Below are 24,127 nucleotides of genomic sequence, written 5' to 3' on the forward strand. Positions count from 1 at the left end.
ACTGCTTGATCTGAGGGAGGGATATTCCCTCCCCCAGGAGAGTTGGGAAAACCTCATTCTTTGACCCAGAGCAACATATTTTACACACACAGTATAAAACCCAAGCAGTCACTTCCCTTAACAAAGACAAATTAATATTTGATTAAATATTTTAAAGCTCCTACTTACCATGCTTGACACGTTTTGTCAGCAAGTTTCTCAAATACGGAAAGCATTAGACACAGGGTAATTTTACATTTGAATACATAAAAACAGCGTGAGGAGACATGACTGCATGCAGACAGAGAGAGGATTTTCCCCCATTAATCCCCCAAACTGCCCTTCCCCTTGACAAGCGGGTACGTTAGTTCCCGGCTTCGGCAGCTCGCTCTGTCTGGGCAGGTTTGAGGGGGATCTTCACGCCCCTCCATCCCTCGGGCAGGAAAACCACCGGCCTCCGCCCTGGCGCCGTCCCCGCCGGTGCCCAATCAATACCGACTTATTTCCTGTCCATTTGCTGAGGTCACGGAAACGGGACTCATTAATTATTTCTACCGGTGCAGCCTCAAGTGTGCTTCTGGCACGACAAGCGAAAGCCGGCTGTGACCTTTTTTTCTTCCCCCTCCCAAATTTTTGCCGGTGGCGGTGGCGGCGGCAGCCGGTGTGCGTTCCTCCGTCAGGACGGGACGGGGGGATGAGGTCGCCCAGCGGCGCGGGGTGTCGTCGGCATCCCCGCAGGGTTGCTCCCGCCCACGGAGGGAGAGCAGCTCCTCCGGGGGCGGCGGCTCAGGGAAACCTGGTCACGGCGTAGACGATGTTGGCCAAGGCGGCCCTGGCCTCGGAGGGAGGGAAGCGCTCCAGCGCCGCCAGTGCCCTCTTTCCGTGGCAGCGGCAGAGGTCGATGGCAGAAGTCACACCTTTGCCGGCCTTGATCGCTTCCTGCAGCTGTCAGAAAACACAGGCACAACGAGGTGGGTTTTGGCAGCGCCGGCGCGCACAACTACCTCTAAGAGCGCAGGGCTCCCACCGCCCCCTCCCGGGGTAAAGGCAAGAACCAAGGCCGTCAGACAAAGCTCTCAAATACTCTCAGCTGCTCCGGTTTGGCTCCTCACTACAATAGAGCTGCGGGTCATTTAACGACATCACCCGTTACTTCATCACCTGAAAGATGCTGGCTCTCCAAGGAGCACACAATTTAAAAATAAAATAAATAATAAAAAAAATCAAAATATCTGGGCATTTCATACCTAAGCCACTGTCTAAGAGCTTTTGTACAGAACTAGCAGACGAGCCGTTCGCTCACTCTCGTTTTCTGCAGCCAAAAACTGGGTTTTATGAACAGCCATTCCATCCCATTTTTAGAAACAGGCACAGGATGACACACGTTGAACTCTTGTCTTTTGTAATACAGGCTTTCATTTATATACCATATGATTACATTTGTTACAGTGGACAAAAGTGAATTTTGTCAGTAAAGTGGGATGTGTTAAACTTTATTGTACTGAACTATATCCATGCAAACTCAATCTTCTCAGTAAGGCTAGGGAATCCGACGATAGTTTAGTGATATGCCATATGAGAAAGAAAATATTTTCATGGAATAACAGACATTTCATGGCAAGCTACTGGAAAGATTTGGCACCTAAAAAACTTAGGTAAATGACAGGTTAAATTTCATATGAAATAATATGAGCAAATACGTAAAACAAAACATGTTGTTTTTTCCCAGTAACTCAATTTAGCTGAAGCTCTAAATAGTAATCACATTTATTAAGGGCTTTTTTTTTTTCATTATTACTTTTTCCTGAACAGCAACACAAGACTGTCATGAAACACTGTTATGTTTTTCAACTCTGAAGTACAGGTGTCTGCAGACCAACTCCAGCCTGATGCCTCTTGCCAGAGCCTAAGAACCAAGGCCAGATGGATCTTCGGGATTTGATTATCCCAAAAGCATGACAGCATCTTTAATGTGTCCCACCTGGCTTTTGTAGGTGGGTTAAATCACTATATTGGCTTTTGAAAAAAAACGGCTTTTCTTGAACAGGTATCTACAGTAACTAATTATACAGCGATTTATAAGTTCTGGTTTTCTGCAATACACAGTCCAATGCCCCAATTCATTTACAAATACATCAGTATAACCTTATCTATCTAGTTTAAATCATGTTAAAAAAGTCTAAGCCATGACCAAATTGTGAAAGTACACCAGTTTTTACAGTTACTTGCATTCATACAGACTGAATGACATTTCTTATCTGAATACAAACTGAAGTGGATTCATTATCTGTATTTAAAGATGAAATTAGCTGAAAGCATATTACAGCACTTGAGTGTTCAAGTCCCAGTTCATAAAAATTTTATTCTCCACTTCAGTTAGAATCTTCCTGCGCTGTGCGCTGGAAAGGAACTTGCCCCGAGGCATAAATGCATCGCATAGTTAATTCAACACATCTTCTAACGAATGGGAATCAGCTATACAACCACAGCTCTACAGCAAAGGTGGGGATAGGCGAGATGAGGTACGTTAGCAGTGTGAAAAGGTGTTTCTTCCCCCTTCCTTGAGACACAACTTTGCGAGATGGCAGAACCCACACATCTTAAGCAAACTCTGCTGATTTGCTAAAGTTCATTAAAAAGGTTTAGCATACCTGGTAATACTCATGTAAGTATATATTGAGATGTAAACGGGAAAGAAAATAGCTCCTAAAAAGTCTCCAAACTGGTCAAAGATCAGAGGAGCTTAACTTAAGCATATATGATTGCATATATGTACTATGTCTTACTTGTAACACCAAGATCTGGAAAGGGGAAGAATTCTAAGGCAGGGGCACAATCCATTTACACGCTTGTCTTGTGTAAGCCCTTAGACACACGTAGTGCCGTGAAGCCAAAACAATTGCAAAGCTCATGTCAAACTGTGTGCTATACAAAAAACAGACTAAGCCGCTACTGAATGTTTCCAAGGAAAGTTCAAGGAACCTCAAAACGAAAAAATCTTGCTCGTATGGCAAGCTCCTTCCTCAGCTTTGCAGCTAGAGATCATCCTATGTAATGAACGATTTATAGTCCTTAAAAACTTACCTGTTTTATATTCCATTTGCAGAATCAGGTGGTCAATTCAAATAAGCATCGACTGAGGCAAACCAGTCTGGATTAACCAGACTGCATGCTACCTCTATCTCAGCTGGGGTTGTAAAAGGGAGAAAAAATAAAAGAAAAAAAAAGAAGGAAAAAAAGAAGGAAAAAAAAAGGGAAAAAAAAGAGTACAAATTTGGCTTCTTGTAGTGGAATAGTTATTAAAGAATACAGGATATAACTCCATAAGAAACCAGGCTTCAGTAGCCCTGCTGTATGCAAAAAAACCCTAATTTCAGCTTTTAGCTGTGCCGTCAGTTGTATTACACAGTTACACTTCCACGTGCTCTCTCAATTTTTGAGCTTCAATCATTTTATGTAATGAACTTCACAAACTAAGTATATTTAAAATCCATGTATGCAGTTTAGATATATTATTTTTTTAATGTCATTTGGATAGGAGCTGCTAATTTTTGAGGCAAATAAATAGAAAAGCAAAATGAACTGCTTTTATTTGTTACTTTGTAAACTTTAATTACGCTCCCTCATTGATTTCTTCTAAATAAAGGAATCTGCTCTTTCAGTCTCTACTTATATGTCATCATTTTGTGCAAACATATTTCCACTTGTAGGAACAATTTCATCCATCATTAAAACACAACCTTCTTCAGAGTTGCATTCAATAATTAAAACCAAATATAAGTCAAAACTGCTTCAACACACTTTTCTCCAGTTGAACTGCTAGATAGGCTGCAATACTGCATTTTAACTTTTAACCTTTCGTTCAGACTACTGGCACTACAGTTCTACTTCATTCTACAGGTGCCAAGAATCTGAAAAATCACCGACTGGGTTTTGGTTATTTAAATTCAGCTTAAAGAATAGTCTTGCAATAGTGCACCCAAGTTAAGACTCAGATGGGAAGTGACGCCATCAATATACCAACACTGTTTTTCCTTCAGCACCTTCTGTTTTCCTTAGTATGTTCAGATATTGACCAGGCTGGACAGTTTTGCCTGATACACATGGAGCTCAGAACCCCAAACTTTAGTGTCTTAAGGTTGTTCTATGAATCTAAGCAAAAGCAACAACATCATCATCATCTTCACAGTCTGGGAAAAAAGATGCGTGGCTGAGCACAGAGAACAGAGCACATCAAGAGTCTCCATTCAGCCTGCTCTATTTGCACGAAGCCCAGCCGCATCCGTTAGACTTGCAATGAATTTATTTTCATTTCTTCTCATTCCCTAGCCTTTAGCTGGAAGGCAGGATGGCTCTGATCAAGAGTTACAGAAAGAGCAAAAGAAAAAAAAATATATGGAAAGGAGGGAAGTAATGAGGGCTTCTTATTCTGAATGCTCTGAATACACACAGGAGGATAGACTGCTGAGTGAGAGACTGGGCTCTATTTCTCCAGCCTCGTCCTTCCCTTCTTGTCACTTCCTTCTGTTCAGCCATCTTATACCAGCAAACCAAGAGGAGGAGAAAGGGATGCTTTCTGAGCCCTTCCAACTTTAAGGCTGCTTTCCACTATCTCCCTCTACAACCACACGCTCTAGGCAAGTCCTTCAAATAAATGGTAACAAGCTATTGATCGTTCCTTGAAGATTGCCTCTTGGAAAAGAGATTGCCCACTGGAAAGGAGAGTTTTATATCAGCACCTTGGTTTCAAGCTTCCATTTCCTATCTTTCAGGAAACAACCATAAGCACCACATAGTTGGAGTCGGGACATTTTCCACTCAACCCTCTGAGATTTGCTGAGCCAAGAACAGAGCCAAAAACCAGAACTGCAGCCACTTGTTATGGAAGGGGGGATCTGAGTTCAAGACCTTGGTCTCAGGACTGCTTCCATCTCTCAGGTTAAAAGCTATTGGACAAAATTACAGAGGTAGTTTTGGAGCAATGGCCATGTAACCATATATAGTCCATTCATGGTTCTGTCCCTACATGTGGGAACAGAAGGATGCTTACGGATGAGAACTTTACTCCTCTGTTTACTGACTTACCCTTCTAAGTCCACCATAAAACCAAAAGACTATACTTGTGTGTCCCATCTCTCTGCTTATGAGCTAGTAAGACATTAACACTAAGAAATTGTTTCCTGCAGTAGAGCGTAATAATCAAAAGAATGAATAATAAAAAGAAAACTTGTGTTACCTAGGCCATACCGTATATACAGTTGTAGTGAATTCACAATCCTGCCTCTACTTTGTAGCATTAAAGTTTGGGGGGGTTTATTAAGTGTTCAGGCACATTAATAAGTAAAGGACAACAACCTCGATAGGGTCTAGACAGCCTTTAGGTTCTACTGATTTGTTATAAATATACAAATATACAACGAGTAATGAAATGGTGATGGTGAATCTCAAATCAATTGCTAGTTTCACATATACTACTAAATGGTATTCCAACAGAAGTTGCCTCTAATCAGATTTGACAATTCAACTAAAATCAAATCAATGACCAACAGGCCAAGAGGTCCACATCCTGTTTTTCTGATGTTTAAACTATACCCTTTATCCTGCATAGTTAGTTATCTACACACATACGTTTTTCTTGAAGCAGTGTGTCCTTGCAGCAAAGATCATCAACCGCTTCTTGGACTGTGTTAACAAGTGTATTCAGCAAGCAGTTACTGCCCTGCTATCTGGGGCTTGTGGGACCACATCCGGAGTGCTGTGCCCAATTCTGGGCTTCTTACTAAGTGAAAGACATTGCCATTCTGCAGCTAGTGCAGTGGGAGGCTACTCAGATGATATGGGGCTGGAGCAGCACGTGGTCTGCAAGAAAATGCTGAGAATTGCTTAGTTCAGCCTTAAGAAAAGAAGGCTGTTATTGCTGTCCCAACCACCTCATGGGCAAGTGCAGGGGAGTCAGAACTAGACTCTTCTCAGAGGTGTATGTGGAAGGGATGAGAGGCAACGGGCACAGGTTGCAGCATCGCAAATGCTGATTAGACCCAAGGAAATTCTTTTCCACCAGGAGGGAGGTCAAGCACTGGAACAGGTTGCTCAGGTAGTCTGTGAAATCTCTGTCCATACAGATAATCAAAACAACTGAGCAAACCCATACTGGCTCTGCTTTGAGCAAGAGGTTGGACCAGACATACTCCGGAGGTCCCTTCCAACTTAAATTACCTTATGACTCTGTGAATAAAGCAGAGTGCAAAGTACTATGTTTCCCAGTCTCTTTGTTTTAAAAAGGCAAAAAGAAAATTTCTCATCCATGCCATAGCAGTTAAGTATTTGCCTTTCAGACCAACTGTTCTGGATTGATGTTGGACAGAATGGCTTGTCTGAGGGCAGCGAGAGGTCAAAGAGGCAAGCTAGGAACTGCTGGATTTTGGAGACTGAAGAATTAAAGGAGACAAAAACTAAGCAGGTGTTCAAGTACAAAGACAACTAACTTCAAATCTTCTCTGCTGAGATATTTCTGCCTTATTTCATAGCCAAAGAAGATTCCTTTCAGACAGCTCTATCTATGGGGAACAACAAATTAAGGGGTGGAGGAAGACTCTCTGAATATGGCCAAGTGCAGGGTCCTGCACCTGGGTCAGGGCAACCCCCGCCATCAGTACAGGCTGGGGGATGAGGGGATGAAGAGCAGCCCTGCTGAAAAGGACTTGGGGATGGTGGGTGAAAAGCCGGACATGACCCGGCAATGTGCGCTCGCAGCCCAGAAGGCCAACTGTATCCTGGGCTGCACCAAAAGTAGCGTGGCCAGCAGGTCGAGGGAGGTGATTCTGCCCCTTGACTCCGCTCAGGTGAGACCCCACCTGGAGTCTTGCATCCAGCTCTGGAGCCCTCAGCACAGGAAAGACATGGGACTGTTGGAGCGGGTCCAGAGGAGGGCCACAAAAATGATCCGAGGGATGGAACACCTCTCCTGTGAGGACAGGCTGAGAGAGCTGGGGTTGTTCAGCCTGGAGGCTGGAGACCTTAAGGCTCCAGGGAGACCTTCTTGCAGCCTTTCAGAACCAAAAGAGGGCTTATAAGAAAAATGGCTGACAGACTTTTTAGAAGGGCGATAGGACACGGGGTAATGGTTTTGAAGTAAAAGAGTAAAAAAAAGTAAATCTATCTAGATTTAGACTAGATCTAAGGAAGAAATGTTTCACAACGAGGGTGGTGAAGCACTGGCAGAGGTTGCCCAGAGAGGTGGTAGATGCCCCATCCCTGGAAACATTCCAGGTCAGGTTGGACGGGGCTCTGAGCAACCTGATCTCGTTGCAGGTGTCCCTGCTCATTGCAGGGGGGTTGGACTAGATGGCCTTTAAAGGTCCCTTCCAACCCAAACTATCCTATGATTCTATGTGGTGAATATTTTGGCTGTACTAAACTTTATATGCAGAGTAAAAATGAGAACACTGAAATTCTTAATTTTTTTTGTTGTTGTTTTGCAGTGGTCAAATTTATAATTATTTACATGATAAGGAATCAACAGTAACTTCAGGGTTTTGTGGGTTTTTTTGCTTGTTTGTTTTTTTGCTGTTTTAGAAGAATGATCCTAAACAGCTAGATATCTTATACACTGACGTCTTCAAACATCATGCATTCTCTCTGACTTGAAGTGAACTAAAACATTCTGCATTTCTGAAGTGAAAAAAAAAGAAACCCCAAAACACAAAATTTAAATTGTTCCGTGGCCGAGTGGCTGAATAGTGCTCTGTTTGCTGTGTTCTGCACTAGTTTTTCTAAATTTGTTTTCTCTTTTTTGTGGGAACACCATGCTCAGTAAGCACTGATGTTTCAGATTGCTGAAATATTACCTGGAAAAGGCACTGACACGTTTCACAGCTAGTAGATCAACTCTGTAAAATTTTTCCTTTTTTTAAGGAAAACCTGTTTTTTTAAGTACCTTGGAATGTCTCAGCATCCACTTTCACAATTTTTGTGGCTGGACACAGGGTTATGCTCTTCATTCTCAAAACAGGCTGCACAATCACTTAAATGTGTCGCTTCATAATGTCATAAGATACATTTATTTTTTAAAAATCTTTGTTGGCTATTTATGTAGAATGATATGTGTCCTGGTTTCGGCAGGGATGGAGTTGGTTTTTCACATATGACATATGCCACTTGAAATCGGAGCAGTAAATGTATTTATCCAATATTTTCTTAGAAACTTTTTCTATACAAAAGGTAAAGAGAAGCATCTTTAAAGGGCATAAACACCCTGTAGAAACTACTACCCATTAGTAGTACTACTCATCTGACAAACAGAAAAATTCTCTTTTTATTTAAAATTCAAAACCACTCTACCTAGGAAGAAACCAAATCTGAAGAGAGTCACCCCCATCAGTAGAGGAAAGATGGCCTGCTTATAGGGAACATTGCTACTCCGGCTGTTATGCAGCTCTTTTAGTACATTTTGCCAAAAAATTACAAGTCATCCTGAGACACTGATTGATTGTACAGATCCTTTAGTATTTTAGAAGAGACACCGACTCCTCCTCCTTATGCCTTTCCATGTCTTTCACAATGAACTTAAGGCCCACTAGCTTTTAAATCTAAACAATGGTAGTTAAGTGATGCCTTAAGTTATACCAAAAAGCATGACTTTCTTAAATCACGTTAATGCAAACAGTGAATGTTAACTGTCATCTTAGCATACACAAGCAATTAACTTGATATTTATGTTAAAAGATGTGATAGTTCTTTGCTTTCACAAAACAAAAGTTGTGCTGGATTCTCACCCCAAAGCAGCTATGGAAAATTGCGACTAATTAAAAACAAAGATGCAACTGATTTTTGGTACTGGATGTACACTTTGATAATTCAGATATGGTTAATTCCAACAAAGGAGAAAATTGCTTCTTCTGAATGGTTTTGTCTGCTTTTGTAATATTACTAACAAATCTAAAAAAACCCCTATATTCATTAAATCAGACTATTCTGCTTTTTAATAAACGTAACAAAAGGAACTAATGGCAGTGGCTGCTCCAAAACAAACATGACAAATTTTCTTGGAAAGCCACCACAGGTCATAAATATCTACAAACAACAATCCTCTGTCTTGAACTTTTTGCTGCATTTCAGGAGCAAGAGAGTGAGTAGTCTATGGCCTATAGTTGCATGACACTTCTTGCGATGAGACTGGCATTTAAACAGAGCCACGGGACCAGTGTCGTTTGCTCCACGGGACTGGAAAACGGCTCTGCAGACAGCACTGCGGCAGGATGAATGCACGACCCATGATAGTCAACGGTGAGCAGGGGAAGGGGAGCCACGCGACTCTTGCTAACGCAACTGGCTGGCACGGTCCTACTGTTATTTATTAGTTGCATGACAGTAGGCTGCCACTGAGAAACCACCTTGTTTCTGAATGTGACCTTTCCCGTTTTTCTTCTCTCTTTCCTACCACATGGGAAGTCAAGGCGTTAGTGCCACGCAGCGTATGAATGGCTGGATCTACCACTTCTTGACTCATTCTCGTTCCAGTCCTGTAAAAAATCCTCTCCCTGTGTTAACGTCAAGCACGGTGTTTCATATATAAACCTACAACTTATGTCACAGCATACTATGCTGATGTACCATATTTCCCACACCAGTTTGGCTGAAAGGCCTCTGTAACAGACAGCAGAGCAAATGGACAGGGCTACAGTAAAAAAAAAGTTTCACTACGTCCTCTTTCATTTGACTTAATTTATCTTTTCTGAATATTGCATTTAGAAAAACAACAAAACCTCGCAGTAGCATACTCATTGGCTACAAAATACAGGATCTATTTCTTTATTTAGCCTTATCTTACAATTTTTCTAGAGCTTTGGCCAGAAAACAAGAATTACTCCTAGCTTACTCATTACTGCTACTAGTTGTGCCATTGATACACTCATTTAACAAGTCTGTATAATGCCAAGCACCATTAAGGCCTTGACTTCAGTGGAGAGTTTTTAATTAATATTATAAAATAGTAACAATTAAATTGAGAATCTCAGTTTGTTGTTTTAGAAGTAGCAGCTTATCTTGGATGCAAAGTAGATGTAAAATGGATAAAAGCTTTTTGTTTTCAAAAAGTCTGAGATTTTTGCCAAAATCCCACATACAAATGAGAGTGACAGGAAAGTTGCTGTCTCTTTCAGTGACATACATGAATTTTGTCCCTGCCACATACTGGTGCTCTCTCTTTTGTCGTCTGAGAAATACCACTAAAAGAGAGCTGAAACTACTTTTTCATCTCTGGAAGAGACTTTCAAACACCACAATGATGGATCAATAATTTGTCTGGATGCAGTGTGGCAGTGTAGGAAAGGAGAAAAAAAAAAAAAGAGTAAAACATTCAGATACTAATGTGAGAAAATATATTCAGAAACACAGACCTTAAAATAAGCCTTTTGTGATATCAAAGCCCTTCTGATAAAAAGATTGAGAAAAGCTGGGAGAAAATAACACTAAAAAATTTTGCAGAACACAGCAACCTTATTGACATGACAGTCTCAGACCGAACTAAATTAACAAAGTATTTCGCTTCTATATTTATGTTAGAGCCCTCACTAAATTTACCTGTACCATCTAGATATTCTTTTGTTAGTGAAAAAAATCAGGGGTAGCATTTTAATATAAGATGCATCAAAAGAATAATTCAAAATTCTTGAGCAGTCTCAAAATTTAAATAAGACCTTTGCCTTTTAAGGAGGAATGTTAAATGGGTAGGTCTCCATTTATCAAATTTACCTTCATTCAGAATTTTAATTGAAAGCCACAGCGAGTAAGGGAAGATATTCTTCATCAGGCTGAACAACTAACATAAATATATGTTATACATAACATAACTGTATACGTATATTTATGAATTCAACTAAAGGAAGAACATTTTTTTCTCAATTAGTTGGCACACTGAAGTTCATGTAAATTAAGAGAATAAAAATAATACAAATTTTCAGAAAGTTCTACAGCTAGTTTTGGCGACCTTTGCTTTTAAAAAATTAGAGAGGAAGTATTTTGGAGACTCAATGAGAAAAAAGCCCCCAGATTTGATGAGGAATGTTAGAGTGATTCTAGCAACTGAATAGAAAGACGAGAGGGGATTTTGATGCTGAGAAGAAAAGACTGAGCAATGTGCAAAACACTGACTCTAGTGATATAGAAATAAAGACAACACAGCAAAGGGCAAAAAAAAAAAAATTAATTTGTACTGCACAACATGCCTTTTAATTGGCTGTGTGCATGTAGTGGCCAAGCTACTATGCTGGGGTGAGCTACAGGCTACTGGGTTCATTTAGGATGGATGTAACTAATGACCACTTCTGTTTTACAGGAAGAAACGTAGAAGAGAGGGACATGACATCATCGCTTTGAAACAGACTTCCACAAAACCCAAAGTTGATTATTGTTTGAGCTCACAAAAACCATGCAGAATTTTTCACTATCATTACTAAACTCATAATATTTGTGCTTGTGTAAGAGATGATTATCCGGAGCTAGTAAAATCACATGCTTTCTGGCTGAAGTCAATTGCTCAAAATACAAAACCTGAAGGGCTTCTGTCCCTCCTTTTCCTTTTATTCAAGTGTCCAAGTTGCCTAAGAACACTATAAGTTTTTAAATTTCATGGGAAAGATGCAAAATATGAAATAGTTTCAGTCAAAATACAGAATATACTGACAAGTATTTAATTCTGTAAAGCAATTTTAGATACTCCCCCCCCTTTTTTTTTAAGCTATGGAAATGCCACTGGGCAGATCACAATTGTAACAATTAAAAGGAGAAAACCCACGCTGGACTTATAAAAACAAGCCTAGTTTAAACATCCAGAGAAGTGTCTGACATACTCAGACATATTTGAAGAACAAATGTCTCAGTGGTGATTTAGAAAATCACAGTTATATCAGTTTTCTTCCACTGTAGGAAAAAAATAAAAGCACAAAGGTTTTAAATAGCAAACTAAAGTTGAGATCCTTTCTATGTTCAAAGAGGAAGGAAGGAAGGACAGAGAGCTTTTTTAATAATCCAAATAATTTTAATAATCCTAATTTTCTTAATACAGAATGATTATAATAAAAGTCTGACCTGTACCTGTGTGCTAGCCTTCCGTACTAGCAGTAATCAGTCATAGCTGTAATAGTCTTCAGGACCCAGTTGAAGAAGCATATGGCTCAATAATTTATATATTATTTCCTATTGATGCTGGAGATAACTAACCAGACTCTCTTAATCTACTTAAGACTCAAAACAAGTTGAGCTCGTGCTCAGTGAGCGAGTTGGGGACACAATATCATCTTCTGTCCCCACCACAAGCACGCTGTGCTCCCATATTTAACCAGAGGAACCTTTCCAGCCATCTCCTGCAGCTCTCCAAGAGCTTTATGGTGTCCCAGCTACTTTCAGTAAATAAGCTAGTTAGTGCAGGCCTGCCTTTACTACAGAGCAGTCCCAGTAGCAAATACAATGGTGACTTAGCTAAAAGTCATAATGTGGACTGGAAGAAACACAAGTTATTATAAAACATGTGTATGTATATTTTTTAATAGATGGCATGGCATTAAGGTGAGGATAAGAAAAAGTAACAGCATCCTCTGTCAATATATAGAGACCAGTGATGGGAGCTAGCCTGCAAATGACTGCAGAAAAGGAAGACAACAAAAGCCATCAGAAGCCTCGTTTCAAAACCAAGTATGGGGAAGTAAATGGGATAAATAATGGCAGAAATTATTATTAAATAGCTGCATTTGATACTTACAGTACAGCTGACTACTACTGGCTTTTAAAATCAAGAAATTGCACAAGCCATTCTCTCTCCCTCCATATACAATAACCTGACTTTAATAAGGAAGTTTCTCTCAACTGTCAAGAATACCCTTGAAAATATTGCACAAAACATTAAAGATAATAAGGAGATTTAAATGTAATTTACCAACCTTCTTGTAGTCCATTATATTTCCTTTGCTTTGTGCCTTGAAGAGAAAGAGAGATTTTTTATAAGTCATTACATATTACAAACTAGAGTTGCAAGAATAAAGAATGCAATTAAAAGAGCTACTACTTTCAACAGAATTGACTTTCTTTAGGAATCTGATGTGGAAAAACCTAAAATACAACCAAATATATTACCAGCTTACATAAATGGTTCTGTTTCAGATGAGAGTTGCAGATACTCAATATAATTTTTAGGTTTTTTATGACTTCTAGTTAAACATTTGCTGAATCCAAAATGTTTTGGTCTTAAGAAATCTTGCTGTTTGCATTAAGTAATCTCTCCCATGAGATTCTGAAATAAACTATACTTCATATCAGAAATAACAGGATTTATTTTTTTTAAAAGAGAACTCTCCATATATCTATAGTGATTTGCACACAGTTCATAGTCTAGAGCTCTCAAAAAGAGATTTCAGGACCATGTCAGCACTACTAGACCTACGTTAGAGGTGCTTTTGGTTTAGAATTGCATTTAAGTATCAGCGTCACCCTTTACTTAAGCAGCAGATACATACAACCTATAACTCCTAACACATTCAGAAAGAAGTATGAATAAATTTTAAATTTCTTCTTGCCCAGATGCAGTAAAGTATGTAGTCCCATTTCCTCAATTTTGTCACAGGACGATGTAGAAGAGAAGATGTCTACGTCTTTCTCACCCAGTGGCAGTGCTCTGCCAGACCCAGAATATTCCTGCTTAATCAACCTGAAGCCCTTCCCTTAGAAGTAATATGGATCCAGCTGTATCACTATCACTTCATCCAACTCCAGCTCGACTCTTTTCAGGCACATTGAGAAAAAAAATGACCTGTTTCTTTCCCTGTAGTCTCCACAAGGGAAGACAACAAACCTCAGTTCTTCTGGAACGTGTCTCCTGAAAAGGTGTAGATTAAGACCGCTACCTCTCCATGTCCTCTGTGGGGACTTCAGAAAGCAGTTGAGAGCAGCAGGTCAATTGGCATAGGGAGAAGAGTTGAAGCCTGCACTGAGGAGGACTGCTATGTGGCAAGCACAGCTTTGAAGAGGTGGCACAGATTTGGAAAACAAATTAATTTTTGTAAGGGAAGAAAAATAAAATAGAGAAAAGAACCAGTGAGAGACTAAGCAAGCAGAAGAGGAAGGAAAACAGTAGATAACAAAACTGATTTCACTGGAGGAAAAAGGGGACTGATCCACAAAACCTCTTTTACTACTCTCTTTAAGCTTCTTAAGAGTCAGCTTTTCTGGAGTAAGTATGAAGAAGACAGCCTGATAGCATGTGGGAGTAGCAAAACCACTGCCAATAACTGCTTCCTTATTTGTGTATTCCCATCTCTTTGATTTGCCAACTTCATACAGGTCGGATGTTATGGCTTCTTCAAAATATATTTAGTACTTATATTGTGTATCAGAACACACCAGAAATATGTTCTTTAACAAATGACTGCCTACATGCAGATTCACAGTGCAGTGGAGAATTTGCCAACACGTTTGAAGAAGATGTTTTTTAGTCTTAGCAATACCAGAAGAGGTGTGCTCAGCATGACTCCTCGGGCAACTAATACATGTTACAAACAGCAAGAATATTTTCTCACGCTCTGCTCCTCTCAAGCATTCGATTCAATGGCAGTTGTGCTCCTCCAAGCAGCAATCTTATCTAATCTGTTTCTTAAGCCTTCTTTATTACCACTGCGCCTTTGCTTTTTTCCTTTCTTTTTCTTCTCACAGTACTTTGGCTCTTTTGACTTTTACTGACCCCAATTTCAGAAACACAGTTTTAGGTTTTTTTTTTCCTTTTACATCAGACTCCTGCATCTGGTTTAGCTTCCTCAGAGGTATTAAGCCTGATTTGCAAAAGGTATGCACTCTTGTCAAACTTTGATAACTTTCTAGGTCTCACTGCTTGGCTGGGGAGCTCAGCCTCTGAATGTCAGGGCTCTGGGCCCTCAAAGAATAGCATATCAGACATGAATGGCCAACTCAGCTCAGCCTTCCTCCTGAACACCACAGATCACCATGTACCAGTAGTGAGGGACAATAATACCATGACATTCTTCATTAATAAATGAGGTGGTGTGAAATCAACTCACCTTGCCAGGAAGAAGGATCCCTGAATCCCCCATGAAATGACACAAAATGCATCAGATAAGCACACCACAAGTGAAAGGTTTAAGACAATGCTTTTGGAACAGGTTTTCAGGGTGTTTCCCAAGATTGACTTTTCTCAGATGAGATGGTCCCTCTTGCATGTGTTCCAAAACCCTGTACTTCAGAAGTGCTTGATAAGGCATTTGATAAATGCTTTTCTTCCAGCCCTGCCTCTTCTTTCTGAGAAGGCTCAGAAAGATACAGTGAAAGGTACATGGATTGCCTTGGTCTAGATGAGGTGGTTCTAGTTTCTGACTGATTCCTTTTATAGATTACAAATGCTACGAGCCAAGATGGATTCTAGACCTGTTCATGAGGGATTCTGCTTAACTTCTTCATTCAAACTTCGATCTTTTGTACCTCACTGCTAAGATGTTGGATGCCTGTTCTCTGGAGACTTTTTGCTCTTGTCTAGCAAGAGGTATCTGTAAGTGGCTAAAAGTGACACTCTGCTGTCTTTTGACCCCTAGGTAATCCTCCGTTCTATAATCATGGATTATCTGCTAAATTTTAAGAATACAGAGCTTTCAAAAAATTCAGTGGGACTGCATTCAGCAACTATTTCAACACTTTCTCTGAAGAAGAGCATCCAAGCACTTCGCCTACCACAGTGTTTCCTAGGAACCATTTAGGGTTGGGTGGGTTGTTTTTTTTTTTTTTTTGTGTGTGTGTGTGTGTTTTGTTTTTTTGTTATTTTAAAAAGCATTTCAGGACTCTACTCCAACTGATATTCCTTTTAAAATAGACACCTGACCAAACAGTTCATTGAGCATTTTAGTTTTAAATGCAGAAAGGTGGAAGGTTTCGGTGGTGAGATCAGTGAGAACAGGAGAGACTCAAGTCTTTATGGATGATCATTCATTCATGGAGAGATATATATATATCTCCATGCATACACACACACATATACACATACATACACATTTTTTTCCTCCTGCGACAAGGTTTCCCCAAGTCCCTTTTAAGGCAGTCTCTAAATTTCATCCAAATCAGAATCTAATCTCAAAACACATATATGCAGTGTTGATATAACCTTCCACACGTGGATATCTGATGTATTTTGCTCTTTTCAAATGAAGAGACAAGGGAGCTTTTAAAAGGTCTTCAGCTCAGCAGCAGAAAGGTGGCGTAAGGCTGCGTCCATTCAAAGGCTACCTCGGGAACAGCAACTGTACCCGGACGTCTGACAAGAGAACTGTGGTGAAACAGTCACAGCACTGGCACTCCACAGCAATTCAGGCATCCTTCATGACCTCTCTGAAGACTGCCTTCATCTAAGATATGCACGACAGGCTCTGAGTCCCAGTCACATGCTTTCTGAGCAGTATACCGCTGCAGTGGCTACTAGATGCAATGGGGCTCTCTACCTCCACTTTCTTGAACTCCAAGACCTTCCTGGAGCAGGAAGCTGCCAAGGGGAGGTGCTGTCTTCAACCCATTGTATGAATGCTTATACAGGCATTATACAGAGCTTGGACTATCTTGAATGTCACATAGTGAATGTGACTATGGATGATATCTGAAAGCGCTTGTAGTTAATGAAAGGTAATTTTCCTTTCTAAATCAGCACAAGCCAAGAAAGGCTCCTGGACGAGGTGTTCCGCTTTGTATTTAGCTAAAGTAGTAGTTAGTAGATACTTTTGCATACTGCATGTCACCTTCACGCACACACTCACTTTCCGAGAGAACTGCTTCATTGTTTCTGTAATGCCCATTTTCAGTATGAGAATTAGCAAGCAGACAGACGGCACTCCTGGAGTCCTGCAACCTCCTGATTCTGCAGATGGGAAATTGTTTCAAAGCTTTCATAAACTGTGCTGTGGTAATACCATTATTCTCCAACTGCAATCATCCAAACTCATTTACATTCAGCTCGCATATGAGCCTTGTGTTGAGATTGTAGAATTACAAAATTCCTCATCGCACATTATAAACTAACAGCCCCTAATTTCAAAATGACAAAAGGTTTGCTTCATTTTAAGATCTCCCAACTCCTTACCACTCTAAGGTTGTAGATTCTGCATATACTTGCCAAAATTTCACTGCTGAAGAGACTAGGCCTCTTGTTTGCGGTACGTGAAGGCAGGCTGCAACAATGAACCTACAACTAGGCAGATACTCGGATTCCACACCTTCTGCCCCAGAGTCCTGCTTCCAAGCCAGCAAGGAAAGGAGCCATTGGCAAGCACATCCTGAATTAATACACTTGCAAAGAGCTAGCTTCTTATTGAAGGCCGCAGCCTTTCTACTGAAAAATCTGTATGACAACTGCAGGAATTTCCAAACAAGTACTCATCACAGCTGTTTAGACAGGCAAAACATCTCCGACTGATGCAGGAACTCAACAGAATGCTTAATTTTGGCCATTGTTAGTGTTTCCCTCCCTTTCTCCCCCTGCTGTCTTATACAGTTATCTATTTGTGTTTCAACAACACCCAGGAACCTATTCATGGACCTGAACCCTGCTGTGCTACATGGTACGTGAAACAGATCTACACTACACAGCTATCTTATTCTTACTGCCTTCTTCATCTAAGGGTTAGAGGAAAAGACAGCTGAATTAAGAGAATTGAGAACAAGGACATCAACCAGCTAGATCTCACAAATATTTCATAGTGGTCAGGAAGCCAAATTCCCCAGATCTTTCCCCCCCATCCAAGATTCCTGCTCTGAGAGCCAAGCTGGCAGAAGGAAATGTGTGCCTACCTTTCAACCACTATAATGCAAAGTTCTCTGCTTTAAGCTGCCAGTGAAAGTAGCTTTAAGCTAAGACATGGGACTGCACAAGTAGTGCAGAGGAACAGACGTATGCTCCACACGAATCCACTTGTTACACTGACACACAGAAGTTTGACAGAGCTCAACTGTCCCTAGATTTCCCCCCTCCCGAAAGCACGGAAGAGAGAGGTGCTACATACTGGAACGTAGAGGTAACCTCTGTATCATCTTGCCTGTTGTTAGTTTCTAGAGTTTCTTTGCAGATTTAAAGTATAGATAGGAAGAGAGATACAAATGTCAAACTAGGAAATTCTAAACAATGCTTTAATTTACCTCTCTGATCTGTTTAATCCATGCCTCCCTTCCAAGGAATTCCTGATGCAGGACTGCCGGAGCAGAATTCAAACTGAAAGCCATGGTATCACTAGAACTTTCTTTAACAAATGGCTGAAGGTCCAAATGTAGCTGAAAGAGAAGAACGTCTTTCTTTAATTGCCAGGAAGAGTCTATACATATCCACCCACTCAGCAGATCACGGTCCATATCCTGATCCTATACCTACTTGCCACTTTCTGGTTTGACATTTGCACTTTGGTCACACTTTTTCAAGTTTGGGGGAGAGAGAGGAAGAGGGGGAAGCATTCCAGCGGCAGAAACTTGTGGTAAAGAGAAGCATGTAGACAATCTGCAAAGAAATGGGTAAAGAACAGCTTGCAGAGCTGGGCAAGTGATGGGACACAGCCCCGTAGGCAATTTTTGAGTGTCAGGAAGCAAAAAAATATAAAGGAAAGAATGATCCAGTCTATGATGGGAAGAATATCAGTTTTTAATCTGTGAAGGCTAATACATTCTACTTTTCAGTACCCAAGGGAGCTGATGCAATATGACCCTCCTTCCAACAAAGGAAACATTACATGGCTAGGAGCTTTCTATGAAAATTATGCAATCCTTTATACACAACTGTATGTCAATGGTGAATGTATTAATATTAAAGCATACACAAAATATTAAGGCTATAGTCTGCACCAGAAGCCATTTACTGTTAGACTTGTACCTAGTAATAGCATATAGTGGCATTTCTACGGCAGTAAAGCTCTGCTTTATAAAACCACTTCCTTCTCCTGAAGGAACTAGAAACTGTCTAAACCAAGTCAGCTGAAGCGGATGGGAGGTCTCTCTGCCTGTCTCAAAGCTACATCTATACCTGCAAGTAGTGCAATACAGTAGGAGCAGATCTTTAGGGCAAAACAAGAGTTCCAAGGACCTGAGTTTCATACTGTGTGTGTTTTCCTTTGGACTAACTCTAGCTGTGGACTGAAAGACTTCTAATGCAGGTCAGAGGCCATCTCTGGGAAATCCTACAGCTGCAGAGGTGTAGGCTGCTGCTGCCCGTACCTGGTGACCTCCCTCCTTATCCCTCAGCTACCCCTCCTTAAGTTACCTCCACAGCAGGTGATTCAGAAGGGAACATGTGGGTCCTTCAGCCCTCAGACTCATGTGCTGCTGCAGGCTGTTGAGCCTCTCGGTACAAATCTCTGCATGGTGGCAGCTGAGACCCAACACATGCTTCCTCCTGCAACTCCTGCTGCTGGGACAGTGGCTTCAAGAAGAACTTAGGAGCAGAGAAGGTCAAGTTTTAGGCTGCTACAGAAAGATGCGCTAGAGGGACATTAACAGAGCCTTGCATGAAATAAGCTACATTGCCAGAATTGTGATTCTGTGAATTGTGATTTTGCCAGTTCATAAGCTCTGTTCATACCAGCAGTTTCTGCAAACATCTTCACACGAGGCAGCAGTCAAATCTCTCAACACCACTGACTGGCTGGCAGAAGTCTACAGCATAGTGGCAGTATACGACAGAGCTCAAGAGCAACATATCTTACACATCTTTCTGCTTTTAAGATCCCAGAAGGAAAGGAAAAGGCATACCTTATGACTCATAGACATGTGCTTTCCATACTGAAATGCCGTGTCCTGAATCTCAGTGCTGTGCTTTGCTAGCTCCATTGCAGCCTGGCAGCTCTTTGCCAGCAAGGCACTATGCGACAGGAAAACCTGCTCCTTCCACGTAGATATGCCGATATCATCTGTAAGAGAGTTCTCCTGAAAATGAAACAAGGGCTAACATGAAAACACCGAAGCTGCAGCTGTGTCAGCTCCCAGAAGTTAAGAAAGTTGTACAGGATAATGTGACACATGGTGAGTAACAAAACTGTGGGTGCCATGGTGCCAAATAAAGAGCAGCATTCTTTTGGGGATGAGTAGAGAAAAGTATCAGAATAAAGACACTGGCAGCCTCAACAAACACCATTTTAATTTTCTTCTCAAAAAGAACAATGCAAAATATGTGGAGCTGTCAGCAGATTCAACATAGATCCTTTTCTTAATGACTGTATCATTACACTGAACATTAACAGCTGACTATATTCCTCATGAGGGACTGGGGAGGAAAAAAAATTACAAAAAACAACAAAAAAACCCCCAACCCCCCAAACCAAACCGAAAAACAAAATCAAAAACCCCACATCCCAGAGTACTTCTGCACTGCAGCCTCTTGCCAGTTACTGAGAATAAACAATCCCAAACAAACTCGAGAACTCCCTACAATTTCTCCTTTGCAGTCAAGAAAAGAATAATTACAAAAGGTATTAAAAATCCTTATAGAACTGCATTGGAAAAATGAAGGGCTGTGATGGAGGACTTTTACCTCTTCTACTCCCATATTAAGGATGAGGAATGACTGAAAGTATTAAAAAATAAATAAAGCTGTGATTTAGAAATGTCAGGCATTAACTTTCCCAGGGGACTGATAGAGATCTCTGTGATGCCTCTAGTGAACTTTATCACCTTGACTGTAAGGTCAGAGATGCTCATCGTTTCTCGAAGTCCTTTGTATCCAAAAATTAATTTGGATTACTTGCCACAAAGTGTTTTAATTTACAATCCTTTCCCCCCACACCCAAATTCAGCTGCAGCTCCTTTGTCTCACAAGGTGTTAATATGCCACTATTTTACTAATGGGTCTTCAAAGCTACACATGACTTGTATCTTTCTCACATACACGTGTTACTGTCACACCTTTAAGTATCCTCGAAAGAGGGGAAAAAACCAAAACCAGAAAAGTCCACAGTTGTTTTGCTTAGAACAAACGAACATAGTAATGAGAAGCTACAGAAAAAAATTCAAGCATATAAAGGTTAAAAAGTTGTAATTTCTCAGTTCAGCCAAATCTGCAGCATACACTAAGCCAAAAGGTATTCTTTAAAAAGAGTAATATAAAAAACCTCTTATATAACAAGCGTTTTCCCCTCAAAGTGACGTCAATTAAATTACTTAGAAATGAGCAAGAAGTAATTCTGTGTGACCCTATAGTTTTCTAGCAAGGTATTATCTGTCATGAAATCGGTAACAAATGAAATAGAATCCATCCGTTCAGCTCTAATTTTCCTCCCTTACGGATATCACCCAGAAGTGCTGCGTTACAAGGGAGAGGATAATTTGAGACTAATGGAGAAAGTAGGAGAATTTTGCAATGCCAAGTAACACAGAGCTGTATCAAAATGCCTTTGCTTTCAGACATACTATTAACTTATACAAGGAAAGTGAAGAACAGAGAAACCACATGTTTGCTATTATGCATATGATAACTTACAAAGTAAAGCCTAAACTTTCCTCATATTTCATTTCACTGTAGTATTTTTGTTTTAATATCTTAACTCAGCCCAGAGCATGTGCAAATTCCCATGACTGGCAAAATGTCAAAATGAGCATTTAATTCATGTAGTTTCCTATATATCAAGTCTTTTCTTTTTTTCCACTCTGACATAGATCAATTTATTTTAAATTTAAAATCAGGAGCTCTTGGAAGACGCAACACATTCTTTTCCTTAACTACCAATCTGCTCAGCAAAAAAACAGTATTTACTAAAATTTGCTGGATGATATTGAAAATTGGCAGTGATTTTTATAATTATTTGTTTTAAATCCAACCAAGACAAAAATATTCTAGAAAGATATCCTGAAACAGGTTATGAAGTTAAAAAATCTTTCAGAAGACCTATAGCTGAAAATGTTTGCTTGTTGGAGCCTTTGAGCAGTAACAGAAATGTGGACATTATCAAATATCAGCTGCAGGAACTGGAGAAGGTTAAACAGTCATTGCAACTCAATGTATACAAAGAAATTAATTCCTATGATTTGTTACAAAAATATATTATTCTTAAACAAGTTTGAATTTCATCACAGGATTGAAAACGATGGCACAAGTTACTGTTCTACTACATGCGAATCATGTAGGAGCTTCAAGCATCTAAAAGGAACATCTAACAAAAAAAAAAAAAGACACAAATTTGAGACATATTTGAAGATATGGTATTGAAACCTTAAAAGCATAGGTCCTGTGAATCTCTGTGTTACAGAAAGAAGGCAGTTGTAAACAGGCACTATGTCCATATGAATGTGCTTTAGCATATGTGGTTGCAAGCCAAAATATAGCTGATTTTAATCACAGAACATCTTATGACCACATACCCCTAAAGCTTCTGCTGCTTAAGGAAGAGGCAGAGACAACCTTTCTTCAGCAAAGTTCTCCAACAATCCAAATGCCATTTTTTCCCAAGCTTAATTCTCATGTTACATATAAACTGTCTACCAACCACACTGCATTCTTACAACAAGGCTGTGTATGACAAGATCTAAACACTACTTTAAATACATAACAACATCAAGGGGAAAAGGAAACTAGTTCTAGATGGCAAAGTCTGTGAAATCTGACAACATGACAGCACTTCTTATTTTTAAAGAAATTTTCACTTTTTTGTAAGCTTTGTTTTGTCAGCAATGGCTGACAAAATGGCTATTTCAAAGGGTAAATATAAAAGGACATTAGCTGGCCCAGAAGACTCCTAGCAGCCTTTCATATAAAAGCCTTTTTAAACGCAAATTAATTCTAGCTGTAGTTGACAGTGCTCAGACATTTGATTAACTAATGTCTATGGAGTGACCTCATTCACAAGTTGTGTCACCAAGAAATGGGTCCAGATCACAACCAACCCTGACGATGTCTGGGTAGCAGAAGCTGGATGAAGAGAGCCGAACCCCTCACCATCCCTGGAAGAAAGCAGCCAACTCCAGATACAGCTGGGATAATGTCGGCATGGGAGTACACGGAAAATATCCAAATCCAGCTCTGTCGATCATCATTTCCTATGGGAAATTAAGAACAGCTGAGGGTGCTCCCATTTTACTAATGGCAAGGTCAGTTACTGTTTTGTTAGAAAGAAATTGGCTAGTTGAGATTTTTTTGTTAAGCTACTTCCATAATTTAAATTGGGTTTGAAACAATCATCTCAGGCAACAGGAAACAAAAAAAAACTTAGAAAATGAAATTGCAGGACAAAATATGCAATCATAATCATCAGGAAAGGCAGCTCTTAGTAATGGTAACAAGGATCCCCAGTACAAAAGTGGCACTTGCAATAACTCAGCTTGATTTGTCAGACCAAAGAAGATGCTAATACACAGTTCAGCTGAAAACATATTAAAGAAAATATGAATGAAAACTGTGTCTTAAAAGTGCACAAAACCATTTCCAAAAGCAGGAAGGAGTAGAAGTCAAAGACTTTTCAGTGTAAAACTTAAGCTATAGTTTGTAAGGGAGCCTTTATTTTATTTCCATACCATGGCAGCTCGCTCTTAGCCATCTGCTGTTGCACAAAATGATGGAAATGTCTGAACCACTTACATAAAACTTTAGTTCAGTTTTCAATTGGCAAATAATCTACAGAAACACACAGAAATATTTTTAAATAGCATTTTAAAGTTTTAAATTAGGCAGTTCAAGAATTTCTATTTCACATAAATAGAATCCAGCGCAACTAAGAATCTCTACCAGTAGCAAGACCCGGCAAAACATCTTGCACATGGTTCACATAAGCTTTCAACAGATGTATTCCTGCTTGCTGAACATGACAGGGCATGTTTTATTGGTCTATTAATACACATCTTCACTGCTTTTGGGGGAACAAGGGTGTCTGCAAATGGGTCAATAAACCATGCCACTGACTACCTAATACTTCTATTGTGACACCAAAGAAAAAGCAACACATGATTAAAAAAAAAAGTTTTAAAACTTATAATAAATTTAAGTATCTCTCCACATCTGTTACTTTTAAGTCTCTCTGGAAAAGCTTAGTATTTAAAAGAACAAAAGCAGTAAACAACTAGCATTGGCCTTCTTTCTAGCTATGGGGTTTTTTCCCCATTGACACATTTACCCATTCTTTTCACAGATGCTCTTTACTCAAATTCC

General features: G+C 40.0%; 1 protein-coding gene across 1 annotated transcript in view; it reads right to left on the minus strand.

The window, feature by feature from the left end:
• Window positions 1-318: 318 nt before the first annotated feature.
• PDSS2 (decaprenyl diphosphate synthase subunit 2) overlaps window positions 319-24,127 on the minus strand; it is a 121,154-nt gene continuing 97,345 nt past the window's right edge. Inside the window, exons 5-8 of the mRNA XM_081997113.1 lie at window positions 19,747-19,917; window positions 18,151-18,282; window positions 12,915-12,950; window positions 319-924 (exon numbers count right to left, since the gene is read on the minus strand). Of these exons, the coding sequence (XP_081853239.1) occupies window positions 766-924; window positions 12,915-12,950; window positions 18,151-18,282; window positions 19,747-19,917 (498 nt within the window). The 3' untranslated portion in view covers window positions 319-765. The remainder of the gene's footprint in view (window positions 925-12,914; window positions 12,951-18,150; window positions 18,283-19,746; window positions 19,918-24,127) is intronic.

The sequence above is a fragment of the Phaethon aethereus genome (genome assembly GCF_964289735.1).
Source record: "Phaethon aethereus genome assembly, chromosome: 3".
Lineage (NCBI taxonomy): Eukaryota > Metazoa > Chordata > Aves > Phaethontiformes > Phaethontidae > Phaethon > Phaethon aethereus.